Genomic DNA, 16,259 nt, shown 5'->3' with positions numbered 1-16,259 from the left:
ACTGAGCTTTTTAAAATTTTTCTTTTTTTTTTGCAGTGCTGGGGATGGAACCCAGGTCCTCGCACATGCAAGGCAAGCATTCTACCCCGAGCTACAACCCCCAGCAGCAGCATCTGGATTTGTCTCTGTCCCACCCCAGATCTACAGAGCTAGTATCAAGATGGCAGGTGCTATGGCTTGAATTTGTCTCCCAAACTTCATGGATGGGAAACTGAATCCCCAAGGTCCTAAGTTAATGGTATTTGGAGTTGGGACCTTTGGTAGGCAATTGGATCAGTAGAGCTTTGTACTCTAGCCCAGTATGGATTGATAGATTGGTTGGGTTACCTCAAGAATGGCTTTGTCATTGTTATTGCCCTGGAACTCTGATGCAAGAAGGCCCCACCTGACACAGCCCTGAGGTGTGTACTTCCCAGCTGCTAGAACTGTAAGAAATACATTTCTTTTTATTACAAATTACCCAGTCTCACAAAATTAGACTTAGACTGCAGGCAATTGCTATTACAATTTGGGCCACACTGGTTTACAGCAGAGGTTATGAATGTGGGTGGTGAAGTCAGAGAGATCTGGTTCAAATCAAGTTCTCCCCAGTTCTGAGGTGTGTGTCCTTGGGCAAGCCTCTTTGAGTCTCAGTGTGTTCATTCCTCAGTAGAATGGGCACAATGCTAACATTTCCCAGGAACTATGATAGAAACTAAGTGCTATAGCATAGGTATGAACCTGGCATGGAGTCTGGCACACAGTAACAAAGGATGGCATGTGGTTATTGTGTCATTATGGTAATTACCATAATTACTGTGCAGCACTTCCAGCCCGATGGGCACAGGAGCTTCACTATGTCTCTGTGTGAGCTCCTCTAGAGAATGAAGGACAAAGGACAGGGAGCACTCTCAGTCTTCCACATCCCATGCCTCCCATCCCAGAGCTCTGTGAAGGTGAAATAGTCACGAAATAGGTAGTGAAATGAACAAATCCAAAGCTGTAACACGAGTCAGTGCTCCCAAGGCAAATTTCAGAACTGTGGCTTTTTATTCTATTTACACAAAACCAGTCAGACATAGGTTATGAACTTGTTTGGGATTAAAGGATTGACTTTAAGAAGAGAATATGCAAATAATGAGGCAAAATCCGTGTCTCTTCAAAACCTCCACCACTAGGGAGTGTTCTCAGGGGATAGTGATCTTTCTGAAGTATATCAAGGTGCTGTCCTGAGGCCAACAGTGCAAGTAACTCCCAAGATGTGTTACCTAAGATGAAGCCTAGGGCTTGGGAAAAGAGCCTAAGTCAAGGACCTGGCGAGTTTGCTCATTTCAGGCAAGGCTCCAGTAATGAAGTGGCTGATTTCACCCATTGCACCTCAATTTCCTGCGCTGCCAAAGCGTGTGTACAGAAACCCCACCAGGCTTGTTACCAGGAAACAAATCTTTCTGCTTGCATTATTAGATAGAAGGAGAAATAAAGGAGCATTTCTAACACAGAACCATTTCTCTCCAATGAATACTAACAAACAACGTAAGGGTTCAAAGGAACACAGCAAAATTCTGGTCTGAAGAAACCACATGTCATTAGGATTCAACTCAATTGAGTCAACTCCCTATGAGGCATGCTTACTGGGTAGGGTGGCAAGAAGTCTGTGCCCCAGGTGCTTTGCTGGGCACTCCCCTCCCCCCCACCAGAGGAAAGGAGCACGGGATGTCATACCAGTGGCCCTGTAGTGCAGGCTGAAATTCAAAGCTCTGGAGCCAAAGACAGACAGTCAAAGGATGCTTTGGGCACATCTCATGTGCTGTCATTTCTCCAGCAGGCAAGGGAAGGCACAGCATTTCAGGGCAGGTTGCCAGCAAATCACACTGGTATGAAGGACCCTGAAGGTGAGATCAGGGACTCAGAACTTTAGCTGGAGCAGTGAGGAGCCATGAACACCAGCATTTAGAGTGACAAGGTCAGGTGTTTGTCTAGGAAGATTGTTGTGAACATAGACTAGACAAGAGGAGAAGTCAGCAAAAAGACCCATGAAGGGCAATGTCCCAGGAAAGATGCAGTGAGGTGGGAGAGGAGGCGGTGGATCAAGACCGTCCTGTCAGAGACAGACACAGAGGCCTTGAGAATCTCTAGCGAGGGATGTCAATGGTGACAAGGTTTCTGGTTCAGTCACAAAACTGAAGCCCAAAACTTCTCGAAAGCTCCACACTGGGAGAGAGACTTGGTCTAGATGAAGACTTCCTGAGACCATCTTTAAAATAAAGTTGCAAGGACAGCCCTAATGGCTCAGGCACCTAACATGGGAACATGACTTCCTCTGAACCAAACCAGTTTCCACCCATAAAAGGAGACTGGTGGTGCTCACACTCCCTCACTGCTTCGTGCCTCTGATGCCGGCATGCCGCAGCTCACCCACCATGCCTGTCAAGTTCAAAGGCCCTTCTTTTGCACGCAAGTCCTGGACTGTAGAATATTAAGTGGCTCCAGGTGTGGCAAAAGATGTGCATGCTGGATTGATGTTCGAAGCCTTCCAGAGGCCTGGCTACCAAGAATACAAGCAAAGATAAGTGACTGTTGGTTGGATGAGAAACAGATGTCCACCATACTTGGATGACTATGCTGTTGGGACCAGCCTGAATAATCTCTAAAAAGCTTTTCCCTGAGGGCCAGCTGACAAGCATTACCATGCCCTAACAGAAAGGAGCAAGTCCAAAACCAACAGCCTCTTTCTGCCCAATGTCTCCTCCACTCCTCCTCAGAAGAGCGACGTGGGTGACCTACTGCTGGCAGAACAATCACCACTTGCCTCCTCAAGAGTTCACCTGGCTTGGCAAGAAAAGGAAGCCCCAGTAGGCCAGGCACTGTGCTGCTTCTTGCTGGAGGAGAGGGCATGATTCAAAACCTTTACTGCTTCTCCACTAAGGACACCCCCAATACTTGGGCCAGGGTAATAGTCTACGTATTTACAGACAGCATGTAAATTGCGATTTACAATTTCGAAAAGAATTCCTCCAGGGGTCAGTAGTAGTTACAGGGAAATCTACCTCCCAGGGTTTCCCCACACCCCCTAGGGGGATGGTGCTACTTCCGGGGAACTATAGCAGTGTTCACCAATGATGCTTTTCTTATAAATATTTTGTTTTTCTACCTGATAAAAATAATTGCTGCTCATCTTTGTTCATCTGATATGGTATAAAGAAATACTTTTTTTTCCCTAAAGGAGCATGTTGTCGAATCAGCCTTAAATGTCCTATCTTTCAGCAGCAAATTAAACTAAATTACAGAGACCAGAGCTATCGCTAAGGATGAAAGAAGGCCCTTACAGCATTTCAACCCCCACCAAGAGAATTTAAAAATGAATTACAGCTCAAAATCTAGAACCTCAAGTGAGATTTTCTTACAAAACCCCTCAAAACAAAGATCAGACAAAAGGATAAGTAGTGATTTATATTTCCATGTGAGTTAATAAAAAGAGTGAGGGCTGGGGGTGTAGCCCTGTGGTGGGGTGCAAACTCAGCATGCCTGAGGCCCTGGGTTTGATCGCCAGCACGACAATAATAATTAAATTGATAATAACAGTACCAGGAGTAAAATACAACTTGCACTTCAGAATTCCACCCCATCACTTGGGAAATGATTGAAGTACTTTGTAGTGGGAATATACTTGAATTCGAAGACTTTAAGTCCTAATTTTTAGACAAAATGTATTTTCTAAGTTATATTAATCAAAAGGTTAGTAATAAACCTCTCTATGTTATAAAGTCAGTTCTCTGGTTTTTAAGAGAAAAAAAAAAAAAAAACCCAATCCTTCCAGACCTCAAAAATATGCCCAAGGATACCTGCCAGAGTGATTCCAATAAAACTAGCAAATGCTGGCAGAAACATTCCAATACTTGAAGTGAACAAATCCTTAGGAAGCATGCTCAGACAAGTGGCACTTAAAAATGCACCTAGAGTTATAGAAAGATTTTTCACTTACTTTAAATGTCTGTATAATCCTTGCTCCTCTAAGTGAAAGGGCAAAGGAAAAATCACACTGCAATTCCTTATTTTTCTACTTAAAAAAATAAAACAGGCTATATCCCCTAGGACTCAAGGATGTCCTTGAGTATTTTCACTGAGTCTCTTCAATGAATGTTACTTTCAAATTCTAAACAAAAAAGTAAAATATCCTGTTAGCCCGAGTGACACGGTAGGAAATCAGCAGCTACCACAATGCACACAAGGCAGCCGTCTCTATCAGAAGCGATGATTCAGAGCGGGATAAATTTAGAACGGTGCTTTCCAAAAGGCAAGTGAGGATGCCAGACTCAGGAAATAGGTGAAGGCTACATCCCCAAAGTTTCTTTGCAAAAAGAACACCAAAACACGAACAAAAAGCGTCTCCTCTTAGGAGTTTTCAGTCCCCTGGTGTCCTCAAGGCTGCGCTTTCCCAATCTGGCCTTGGCGGAGCCATCCATTATGGGATAAATCCACGTGAAACCTGAGGACACTTTAGTCTGGAGGACGTGGTCAGAGGCAATGTGGCAACTCCACATGGGACCGGCCTTTTATGGCCTGAACTTGAGAGCCTTGATACCAGCTAATCTACCAGAAATAGCTCCTGAAACTCAGAGGAGCCCATCAGCTGTTGCCACAGGCTGGCCTGCAGCCACTTAAAAGGCAACTCAACTGTCCACATTGTCTTTCTTTTGGTTTTTATAGATAAATTAAAAACATGACAGCAGTTGACTGAACAGGCTACAGCAATACAGAATTGGATGGTCAAACATGTCTCTAACTCTTGCTTTTAGATCAGGAGAAAGAACACATCAGCACTGATGATGGACACAACATCAATGTGACACACTGAATGAACAACCCCAAAGTAAGCAGAAGGATGGATAGCCACTTGTGTATTAAACAGCATGCCATCACGACAAATGTCTCTTTGCACACTTACAATTCTGTAGCTCTCTATGGATTGCTTACCTTTTCCTATCTTTCTAGAAAAATTAATCATTAGAAGAAATAATCATGCAGGAAGTACTTGCTCTAAATCAGCGCAAATATTTTGCTTAAAATCAAAGTCATTCCTCTGACCTGCTGAGACCTATATCCCGATGGCTCTCAGGTTATTCATGTCACTTAAAAACCAGATGGCCTTAACTAAAGAAAAAAATCCAACAATTACAACCACTTCTTCAAAGGCCATCTATGTTTTATAAACATTAAAACTAGACATTACAATTGCATTTACAAAAATACTTACAATGGTAAGGGTCCCTGTTGTCACCAAGAGGAACAGTCTTAATTGTGTTCCCTTCAATGGAAATCACAAAGCTCGTACGTCCTGGGCTGGAGAAAAGCTGTGCCTCACAGGGCCTCCCGGTGGTATGCCTCTGAGCGTCAGTGATCCCAGACCACCAGCTGCATCTGTTGGTGGAGGGAGGCCTCCCAAAGCATGGTCTGAATTCCTGTTACTAATGAACCCTGAAGGACAATGCCTAAACCCTAACTGGACAAACTTGTGGCCATGTGAAAAAATGGCATGGCTCTATGGTATATTTCACAATTCTAGGAGCCAGCAATTTGAATGTTCTCATCACTAGGAAATGATAAATGTTTGTAGTAATGAATAAGCTAAATATTCTGATTTGATCATTACACAATGTCTATGTATATCAAAACATTAAACCTTAGCCCCATAAACATGTACAATTATGTGCCAATTAACAAAAAATAAAAGACGGCAGATACCCTGGACAGGCGTGATAGACATTGGCTGCATGACTGTTTTTGCAAGGGTTAAAAACAATTTGTCCAAGCCAAAATTTTTACCCACTTCCAGATGACAAACAAACAAAACTTCACAGCAGGACTTTTGCATCCTAATAACATTCTTGGCTCTCATCTTATTTTCCTTTTGACCAGTTTTGGCCTTTCCCTCATTTTTAAGTTTATTTTATTTTATGTACTTATATGAGCAGACAAGCAGGGTAGAAAATAAGTAACAATGTACATAACAACAGTCGACTATCTGGGAAAAGGCAGGAGGAGGAAAGTGAATCACTATTACCACAAAATGCAGTTTTCTTTACCTAAAAAAGATTCATTGCCACAGAATAAACATTGCACTTTTGCCTCTTCAATTGTTGCTCATTGCTTCCCTGTACCAACCAAACAGTGCTGGAATAATGTGAGCTGGAGTCAAATAAAATAATTCTTCTTAGTTATTTCTTTATATATCCTTTTTGTCTTTCATTATTTGAATTCCAGTTAATTCTCTCTCTCTCTCTCTGTCTGTCTCTCTCGGGGTATTGGGGTTTGAACCCAGGGTCTGAATCCCAGTTAATTCTAACCATGCAATGTGCTTAAACATTTCCTCAATTTTCTTACTAACTGGGAAAACTCCCATTACAGTTACTTCTTTCCATAAAATGACATAAGATGGAAAAGTCATATATGATGAGTTATAATTTGAAGTCGGAACAAGATTTGTACCAAGATATTTGATAAGTAACTTGCTCATCTCTCATTATTTAATATTAGTATCATAACAATATTGCAGTCTCCTATTCTTTCCAGTAACTGTAATATCAATTTCATTATGAATTCTAATCTGAGTGCTGTAGGCTAATCTAGGAACCATGAATATTCATGATATAGTTTCTAAGAAAAGCTGCATTCACATTTCCATGACACCTATTTTACACCAACAATGAACACGTGAAAAACCAAATTAAAAATATAATACAATTTACAATCATCCCAAAGAAAACAAAATATTGAGAAATTCCACTAAACATATGAAGCATCTATATGCTAAAATTACAAATGCTGATGAAAAGAATCCAAGATGATCTTAATAAATAAGCAGCCATATACCATGTTCATGGTTCAGAAGAGTCAATATGGTAAAGACATCAATTCTGTCCAAATTGATCTATAAGTTTCATGCAATTCTTATCAAAACCCTGCAAGAATTTTTGGCAGCTACAGACAAGCTTATTCTAAAGGTACAGGCCCTAGATTAGTCAAAATAATCTTTAAAAAAAATACTAAGTGAATCATCCCACCCCATATGAAGGACTACTATCTAGTGTGGCCATTGATGAAGGGAAAGACACATACAGATCAATGCTACAGAATAAAGAACAGAAAGATAGCCTCACATGAATATGCTCAACTTATTTCCCTGCCTTTCAACAAATAGTGCTGGAAGAGTTGTACATCCAAAGACAGAAAAAAAAATAATTTAATCTTTACCGTGGTATGGATATATCATGGAACAGTCCTCAACAGTATAAAAGAACAAACTATTCATACAGTAGCCTAAGCAATGGCCTAGCTAAACAGCCAGAAAATTATGCTGAAAGAAATAATTATATGAAAGAAAGTCACTTCCAAAATGTTAGCTGTAGTATGATTCCATTTCTATAACATTCACCAGAAGATAACATTGCAGAAAAAGAGAAGACATAGGGTTGATCAGAGGTTAGAGATGAGGGGAAGGTGGCTATAATAGGGCAACATGAGGGATCCTTGCTATGGAACTCTTCTACTTTTCTATTGACTGTGTCAGTGTCAATGTCCTGGTTGTGAGAGTGTTCTATAGTTTTGCAAGATGGTCTTACTGGGGGAAACTGGGTAAAGGTACACAGGATCTCTGTATTATTTCTTACAACTGCATTTGAACCTACAATTACGTCAAAATTAAAAATTTAACAGAATGTTTTCTCAAAGATGCTCAACCCCCAAAACAATCCTACTTTAAGTAAAACTTCCAAGTACAATTCATTTGTAAATAGGCTACTCACTATAATGTGCTTCACATAAATCTACATGGATTTACCTACTATCAATGTCATTTTAAGAACTTCAGGTTGGCTCTGGGTTCAATCCTCAGTACTACGAAAAACAAAATGACTTCAAAATGGAAGTATTTCCTTTACCCTTCAAGAATGGAAGTCTGATCCAAAGTAAAATATTTGGTAAAGAATAAGAAATTTGAAGTATTGCCTTCCAACTGAATATATTAATTTGGCAGGTGTTACAGTTTGGATACTGAATGACCTCCAAAGGTCCATGTGTGAAAGATTTGGTTCCCAGGGTGGTACTATTGGAAGATGCTGTGACCCTCTAGGAGGTGGGGCCTTATGGGAGATCCTGAGGTCATTGAGGGTATACTCTTGAAAAGGATTGTGGACCCTGCCCATCCTCTTTCTCTTTTTGCTTTTTGTGACTGGAATCCTGCCATGCACTCCCACCATGATGAGCTGCCCTTGCCACAGTCCTAAAACATGGGTCTACTTGGTCTAGGACTGGAACCTTTATGAGTCAGTTGCCTCAGGTATTTCATTATAGTAACAAAAAAATGACTATTATAGCAGATTATATGGCCAGTTCAAAAGAGCACCTGCAAGACCTAGGGCCTATCCAATAACAAAATAGGATATCCACATTTTTCAAAGTTCAGTTCATTGTCTAAGATTATAAATTCACAAAATCTGACCTTCACTTGAGAATTACCAAGAAAACAACTCCTTCAAAAGAGAGGACACTGGATCATCTCAAATTTTAATGTTACTATAAATATCAAAGAAAACAAGTTTAGTTTTATAGTCTTCGAAGTCTTATTCTTGAAGCTAAAATTGCACTATGATAGTCAAGCCTTCCAAACAGTAGACTGGACAGATGGTCAGAGTGCTTCAGTGCCCTTCAGAGTCCATAGCATGAGGCCTATATCCAACATTGGGCCAAATGGATTTATGCAAGACTTTTGTTTTAGGAGTGATGAGCACTGGGAAATGCTCTGCAATGCATGGGAAGGATGAGGCTTCCTAAGAGTTCATTGAAGAGGGCAGTACAAGCTCAGGAATATGCTCTGTGCCTCTCATCTCCTGTGCCTTAAAAGTCCTTCTGCTTTGCCTTGCTCTTCAAGCTCTGGCCTGCCTTATTCTGTTTCATCACCACTAGTCTTCCACAAGTCCCGCCTCCTCTTCCCAGTCCCCAGATGATTCTCATCAGTTCTGCATTTGGCCCCAGTTTCCTATACACCCTAGAAAGGGCTCTCACCAACACTGACTCTCCCGATGCCTCATCTGCACTTGGCCACTCTGGGACATCAGACGCTGTCTGACCACTTCCGCCTTTAAGAACTGTCCTCTTAGTAAAAGTCTTTGATGTTACTTTCTGCAGCCCTCCTTGTGTCTTCCCCAGTTGCTTCACTTCCTCTCTGTCTGACCACTCCCTCAAATGTCTACATAAGTCCCAGGATTTGGAACTCAGGCAGTGGGTGGTACCGATACCGTGGAGTTGAGAATACCAGGTCACCTCACGGGAACATGAAATTCAAGACAAATGATGCCGCACTCCTCATTAACCATGAAAATTGATCCTGTTTTCCTGACTGAACACAACCTCACCACCACTATTTGGCCACCCAACCCAGAATTGTCACTCAAATCTCAGCAGTCATCAAGACTGGCTGCTTGAACTTTAGTCTTCTTGTCTACTTTCACTCCCTGCTGAGGCTCTCATGGGCTGGAGCCAGGACTACTGACTCAAGTAGTACCCATGAATCATGGAGTCATGAAGTCCAAATTCTTCTTCCCTCCTCTAGCATCTCCCACCATGGGCTGGTGGATAGCAGTTACTTCTCACTAATGGAGACAAATTTTTTTTTCAATACTGGGAACTGAACTCAGGACCTGAGCTTGCTAGGCAAACACTACATACCTCCAGTCCTTGACAAACTTTCTAAATTAATTTTTTTGAAGAACAAATAGAAGTACATCCTTGTAAAAGAATCTCTGTTGGTCCAGTTGTGTGGTGGTACAGATCTATAATCCCACTCGGGAGATGGAGGTTGGAGGATCTTGGTTTGAAGAAAAAGCATGAGACCCTATTAGAAAAACAAACTAAAAGCAAAAGTACTGAGATGTGGCTCAAGTGGTAGAGCATCTGCCTCATATGCAAGAGACCCTGAGTTCAACTCCTAGAATCACACACACACACACACACACACAAAATTCATTGTCACTTTGCATATAAATATTCATCCATAGGAGGAAAAATTTCCCCAGTTATTACTACTTTGGAAATTACACTTAACCTAGAGATTATCTCATATCCACCTGAACTGCAGTGATGTATACTAATGGTTATGTTGTTCAGTGTTGGGAAGATTACATGGAACTGTGACAACTTGCTTTGTTACCAACCTCACACTTAGATAAATCTAGTGGAAAACCAACCAAAGCACAGAGGCAGAGATGGCAGGTCTGCTGAATAAATTCCGAAGTCCTTACCTTCTCTGAGCTGGCCACTTCCCACCTCCTTGGTGGTATGTCACCCCATCCACCCCCCAGCAGGTCACCTGCACCCAATCATGAGAAGCCACGTGAATCAACCTACTACGGCCAGGCTGTTCTGTCTGCCGAGAATGTCTCTTTGCTCTTGCCACTTAGAAAAGCCCTATCATCCTTCGAGACTCAGTTGATTTTAAACCCTCCTATTTGCCCTTCCCTGACCTTGAAAAGGCAGGGAGACTCCATTATCTCTGTATTCATGGAACCTGGCAATATCCACCACTCCATAAATGTAATAAACGTTTATGATATGGAGACTGAAAACTAAGATCTGAATATCTTGTGGTCAGATTTCTTTTTCTCATTTCAATTCAGCTACAACAGTCTCCAGATTTTCAGGTTTCATTAATCAACACATAATCCCTGGAGCTGGAGACAAGGCTAGGTTCACTCCACAATTCAGAAGCAGAAAGTGAAACAGGTGTGGCTGGTTCACGTGGTTTTGAATTTGTTTTTCCCCTTCTGTTTCTGAAGTAACAATGACATCAGAGCCCTGACCAGAGCTGTCAGTACAGGGAAACAAGACAACAAAGCTCTAATTGCTTCTGCCTTCCACAGAGCTCTGCTTTCTAATGCCAATGAACTTGAGCGATCATTGGAAGTCTTTTATAAGCTGTTCATTTCTAGGGGATGAAAAGGCTAGGCAAATAGGACCTGGATTCTGTCTTAAGTTCAGGACGAGACTTGAGATCATTTCATTTTCTCAATAAACTTAGGGTTTTGACATGTATGTGAGAAGAAAGGATATGCGTTGTCTCCTAACCTCTGATACACCAGTCTGAGTCTAACAGGTGGCCATTTGCACCAAAACCAAGTAATTTTGTTTGTGAGTAGATTTTTTTAACAACAAAAGGGAATATTAGTTTCATTTAGCAATATTTTTTATTATTATGCTGGGTGTGGGTACATTGTAGCATTTACAAAGGTTCTTTCAATGTATCCAATACATCATACTTGAATTCACCCCCTAAGCTCCCTCTCTCAGATAATAGTAATCAATCAATCAATCATCAGTGGAGTCTGTCTGTCTGCTCTCTCTTTTTTTGAAAGCTTATGGGAAGCTTCCCTGGCTTTAGAGGATGATCTCTGAGCTCCAAGGTCAACTGTAAGTCATTGACTAGAACCACTGATTCTCAAGCCAATCATCTCTTCCCAGGCAGCAGTCCAGAGCAATGGGTATGCAGCAAAGCTTAGCACAGACGGGACTGCTGGCCTCATGGTCAAATGAAATGTGAGTATGCCAGGGGTGAGCCCTGTCCCTGCTCCAGAGATGCACCCTCCCATTTGACTGCTCCAGAACGCATTCCTGGACACCAGGCTCAGAGTCTTGCAAGTAATCGGAGATATACAAAGTGTGACATGCTCCAGTTAGGCTGTTATGTATCTAAAAATATGGGGTTTCTGTCTGCTCTCAAGCAGCAAGTAGTCACATGGCAGAACCCTAGGGGTTCCACTCAAGTGGGCTGTGAGCTGAGGATGATGCCGCTGTCTATGGAGCAAGGATTCCCTACACCAGAGAAGACCTCCGGCCTTCTTTTTTGTTGAAATCACAACGCTTAGCACCACAAGAGATTTCTTTTGCTGGTCCCAATTGCCAAGGGGGAAATGAGCCTTTCTTTGGCAGTACTGGGATTTGAACTCAGGGCTCACACTTGCTAGGCAAGTGCTCTACCACTTGAGCCATGCCCCAGCCCCTTTTCCTTTTTTTAGTTTTTTTTTTTTCTAATAGGATCTTGCACTTTTACCCTGACCTGTCTTAGATCACAATTGTCCTACTTCTTGAGTTGCTGGGATTATAGTCATATGCCACCATGCCCAGCCAGAGAATGGATCATTCTTATTCCTGAATGAAAAACGTGAAGTACCTATGGTTCTTCTCAAGGATAGAAAAGCATCGTCCACACCAGACACATGAAGCAAGATGACCTTCTAGGAGCATGCTCTCTCAGTCCCCATAGACCAGCAACCCCATATACTGCAGCTGGCCAGTGATCACCAGCCCCATGAGGGTTCTTTTCTCACCCTCAGCCAGAAACAAAAGTGATGGTTGCATCCTTGGCCAGCCCACAAAAGCCTGATAGCTTGTAATAAAGTAGAACCATGGAACAGACAATTCTGCAACACCGGATGGTTGCATGTTACACCTCCACATGTTTCTGTGGCTCCAGTTAGGCACCTGGAACACACCTTTGTGATAACAAAAGTTCAAGAACAGAGAGAGATGGAAACCAATTGAATAAGTTTAGCTTTATAAAACACACTCCTACCCTCAGTGACACAGTGACTCCTACCCTCAACTGTGACTATGTTGAGGATAGATATTTCTGTCTGCCTGTGGACTGCTGTCTATCTCCAGAGCCTGGAACAGTGCCTAGTATGATACAGTAAGTGCTGGATACATATTTGCTAAAAGAACAAAATGAGCAACATATGATCTCTAGGGAAAGTACCAAACTTAAGACTTTTTTAAAGGCTACTTTGCTCCTCATGGTTCCCCTGCTCCCCATCCTGTGGTCGTAATCCTTGCTGGCTTTGAGCAGATGGTTCCACACGCCTGAATTGCTTTGCCTGCGTCCCAAATACCTCTCTGGGGAAGATTTTCCTCATTAAGCAGTGTCTGATTTCAATATGGGGCTCTCTTGTGAAACCCTCCTGGCATGCAGATCTTGTAGGCTTGGCATCCCCTATGCAAATCCAGTGCCCAGGGACCATATGCACAGAGAGGCTGCATGCAAAACTGATTGACGTGGTAAGCCCTCAAGGCAGGATTGCTTTTCAGAGAGGCCCTCCCTAAAGTTTTCAGACGATGGCCAAGTGGGCAAGTTCACTCCTTTCTCCCCAGAAACACAATCCTGCTTTCTGTACCAACATGTATTAATTCAAATCCCCAGTGGGCATTGCAGGATATGAAAATTACAGTAATCTAATCTTGTAGAGGAAGAAGTATGAATCATCATTACATGGTCTGACAGAGAGGAAAGTGATTAATGCCAGGCCGCACAGAGGTTAGGGTCCACGAGGATGCCTCCCCACCAGCTGCAAACCAAACAGCAGGACCCACCAGGCAAACATCAGAGAAGCCAGCATCCTGGTTTCCATCCCCAGGGAGGAGGAGCAAGGAACAGTGCCATGTTCTCAGGACCACACTTTACAGTTGTTTTGTACCGAGGAAAATTCCATGACTGTGGGAGCCAAAGAGTGGAAATTTGACTCTCAAAGATCTTGGTTCTGTTCTGTATTCTGACTCTGCTATAAAGGGTTTAAGCTCTGAAGCTTCCTTGTTAGTGAGAACTTCAAGGTTTATGGAATCATGACATCTCAGAAGATTGCCTAGTAACCCCAATTCTCTGCAGGAAAAACTATAGAATCTGTAGAGGACAAACAAGATGACAGACAGCTATACCAGTGAGAAAGCTCTCTTATCCATATTCCAGAGACACACAGTTCTAAAGGAAGTCTTGGCTTTCCTGTGAACCCTTCACAAAGAACACCGAAGCTCCCTGCCTTTCATCTCCAAGAAACCACAGCCCAATTGCACTGGGAAAGCTGGTCAGAGAGCCTGCAACCCTGAACCATCTCTCAACTTCTTCTTTCTTTTCTTTCCTTTTTTTTTTGCACAGCTGTATTCAATTTTCTGTCCTTGGGGTTTTAAAAGGAACATTTATTCCAGGGCCAGGATTCTCAAGTTTTATGGTTATACAACTCCCTCCCAGGGCCAAAGAATGAAAAATCTTAAGCCCAGAAAAGAGAATTAGTAAAACTATCCATATGAAAGTGAAATAAAAAAATTAAGCCTCATTCCAACTGATATTCAACCACTCACTTTATTGTATTGCACTTTACATTTATTGCCCGTACCTATTTTTCATGCAAATACAGATAGGGATATATGCGCATGCGTATGTGCGTGTACACAAGTGGCAAGGGAGAGAGAGCAGGTGAGGAGCAGAGAAGTACAAAGGTATATTTAGAGACTTCCGTGGTTTCTGCTTCCTGTTCTGTGGTAAATTTTAAGTTAGGTCTCAGATGAAATCGGATTTAATAAAAGATCTGAAGCAAAGAAATTCCCTTAGGATGTTTAATGCTGGTTAGTTTTTTCTACTTAAAGAGTTGGATACACTTGACCTTTTTGGTGGTTGACAGCAGTAAAGAACAAACAAACAAAACATCTTTTTACTTAAAAAGTTAATTAGTGACATTTTTAATTGAACTGCTCTAAGCTAATTTCATGATCAACGTCCAAAAATCATTGCCAGGAAATAAAAAGGGGATGATGACCAAATAAGCTTCCCATCAACCCATTAAATACTAACTGGTTTCCAAAATGCAACCAAATGGAGCTACTTTAGAAAATCCCAAGTCCCTTACCTTCCCACTTGGTTCTCTTCATGGCACCATTGCTGGCACCTCAGACATCTGCCTGGGGCTGTCTACACAGGCTCACACACATCCCTTGATGTTTGCCCCCTGTAGTCTCCCGAAGGCTTTCCGCCTGTTTTGTACACACTCATTTGATCTGTCAAACAAAGTAACGCTCAAGCTTTGGGGCCTGAGGTTTGCGACACAGCACACACCACCCACATTACAGGCCTGGCTACTGCCCAAGACAAATAAGATGTTTTGAGAAACAAAGCAATTTGCACCGATCCACCCTTAGCAGGAAGAGTAGAACTAGTACTTCTCTATTAAATGACCTGTAGTGTTGTCAGGAGCACCTGCTTCATCGAGTCCGGTTCTGAAAACAATTAGAAGACAAGCAAACTGACCTGACCAGACTCCCGCCATGACAAGGCCGGTTGTAGGCTGCTCTCCAGTAGCCATGAGTCCTGAGCAGAGCCTCCTGAGCCCTTTCCCTTTGCAACTTACTCTTCTAAAATAAAGCAGTCAAAAGTGCCCTTTAGTATAGCCCTGCAGCAAAGATAACAGGTTGAAGTTCAAATGATTCTTCCCAGATAACCACTCTTATTCTCCTGTGACTGGAAGTTGCAAGAGGTTAGCTTAGGTCCTAAACCTTGGGCACAGGACAACTAAAAAAAGAAGGATTCTAAAAAAATCAGGCTTTTTTTGAAAGAGTGTTTTCTTCATGGGTGATAATCTAACCTCCAATCAAGTAATCCACACTACTAAAATCACTTTCTTACAATAATAAAGGTTTAAACCCTATGGAACCCTATGGAACCCTGTGGATCTGGATTCTAGAACAAATAAAGATGCTTATTCCACAAAAAGAATGTTTTAGAGAAAGTAATATTGAAAATTTTTTTCTCAAAACCCCCAACATATGCCTCCAACATATATAATAAAACATAACCAAACAACTGTAAGTTCATACATTTAAACACACACACTCACACACACAAAAAAACCCTCTTATACCATGAAGCCTTTAACCAAAGTTAGCGAAATAAGGACATTCCTTATTTTCATGCCAGACCAATCAGAGAAAAGAAAGGATTTAAAAAAATATTGTTTTATGATAGATATCAATATCCCATGTAAGAGAAATTTTAGTTAACAACAGTCAGCTCTAACTTTAACATCTGACTCACCAAAATATATGTGTGTGTGTGTGTGTGTGTGTGTGTGTATGAGCACACATCTTGTAACAGAAGAAACAAACACTGCTTAGACTCATCCAGAATGAGTAGTAGTCTTTGGTCACATGCTCAAACCACAAGGTTTGCTCAAAACATTTCAAATGGGCTTTATAGCTTACTGAGTTGTCCTTTCCCAAGTAGTATTTTCACAAGAGAATGGAAAAATTAGGATGCTACTTGAAGGAATGTTTATCTTAAAAAATTGTTTTCACACCATCTAAATTAGTAAAGAATCCTGAGGAAAGAATGCACTAATGTAGGTGGTCAGTATACTTCTGAGGTTTCTGGAAAGCATACACTGTGTGCCTGTGTGTGCATATGGTGTGTG

At 41.8% G+C, this 16,259-nt stretch overlaps 1 protein-coding gene across 13 annotated transcripts in view; it reads right to left on the bottom strand.

The window, feature by feature from the left end:
• Positions 1-16,259, bottom strand: part of Svil (supervillin) — a 221,212-nt gene that overhangs the window by 138,237 nt on the left and 66,716 nt on the right. For 2 of the 13 annotated variants that reach the window (XM_074056181.1, XM_074056180.1), the window contains exon 1: positions 3,962-4,681. The exons of 10 other annotated variants lie outside the window; for them this stretch is intronic. Coding sequence is in view for 1 of the 3 variants with exons in the window: in XM_074056162.1 (XP_073912263.1) it covers positions 14,703-14,724 (22 nt within the window). In the remaining 2 variants the exon portion in view is untranslated. Of the gene's footprint in view, positions 1-3,961; positions 4,682-14,702; positions 15,861-16,259 lie in introns of those variants that run through there. One more of the 13 variants, XM_074056162.1, reaches the window with a different exon arrangement.

Source organism: Castor canadensis, chromosome 15 (genome assembly GCF_047511655.1).
Source record: "Castor canadensis chromosome 15, mCasCan1.hap1v2, whole genome shotgun sequence".
Classification (NCBI taxonomy): Eukaryota; Metazoa; Chordata; class Mammalia; order Rodentia; family Castoridae; genus Castor; species Castor canadensis.
Note: the sequence above shows the minus strand (reverse complement) of the source record. Positions and strands in the feature narration are given on the sequence as shown.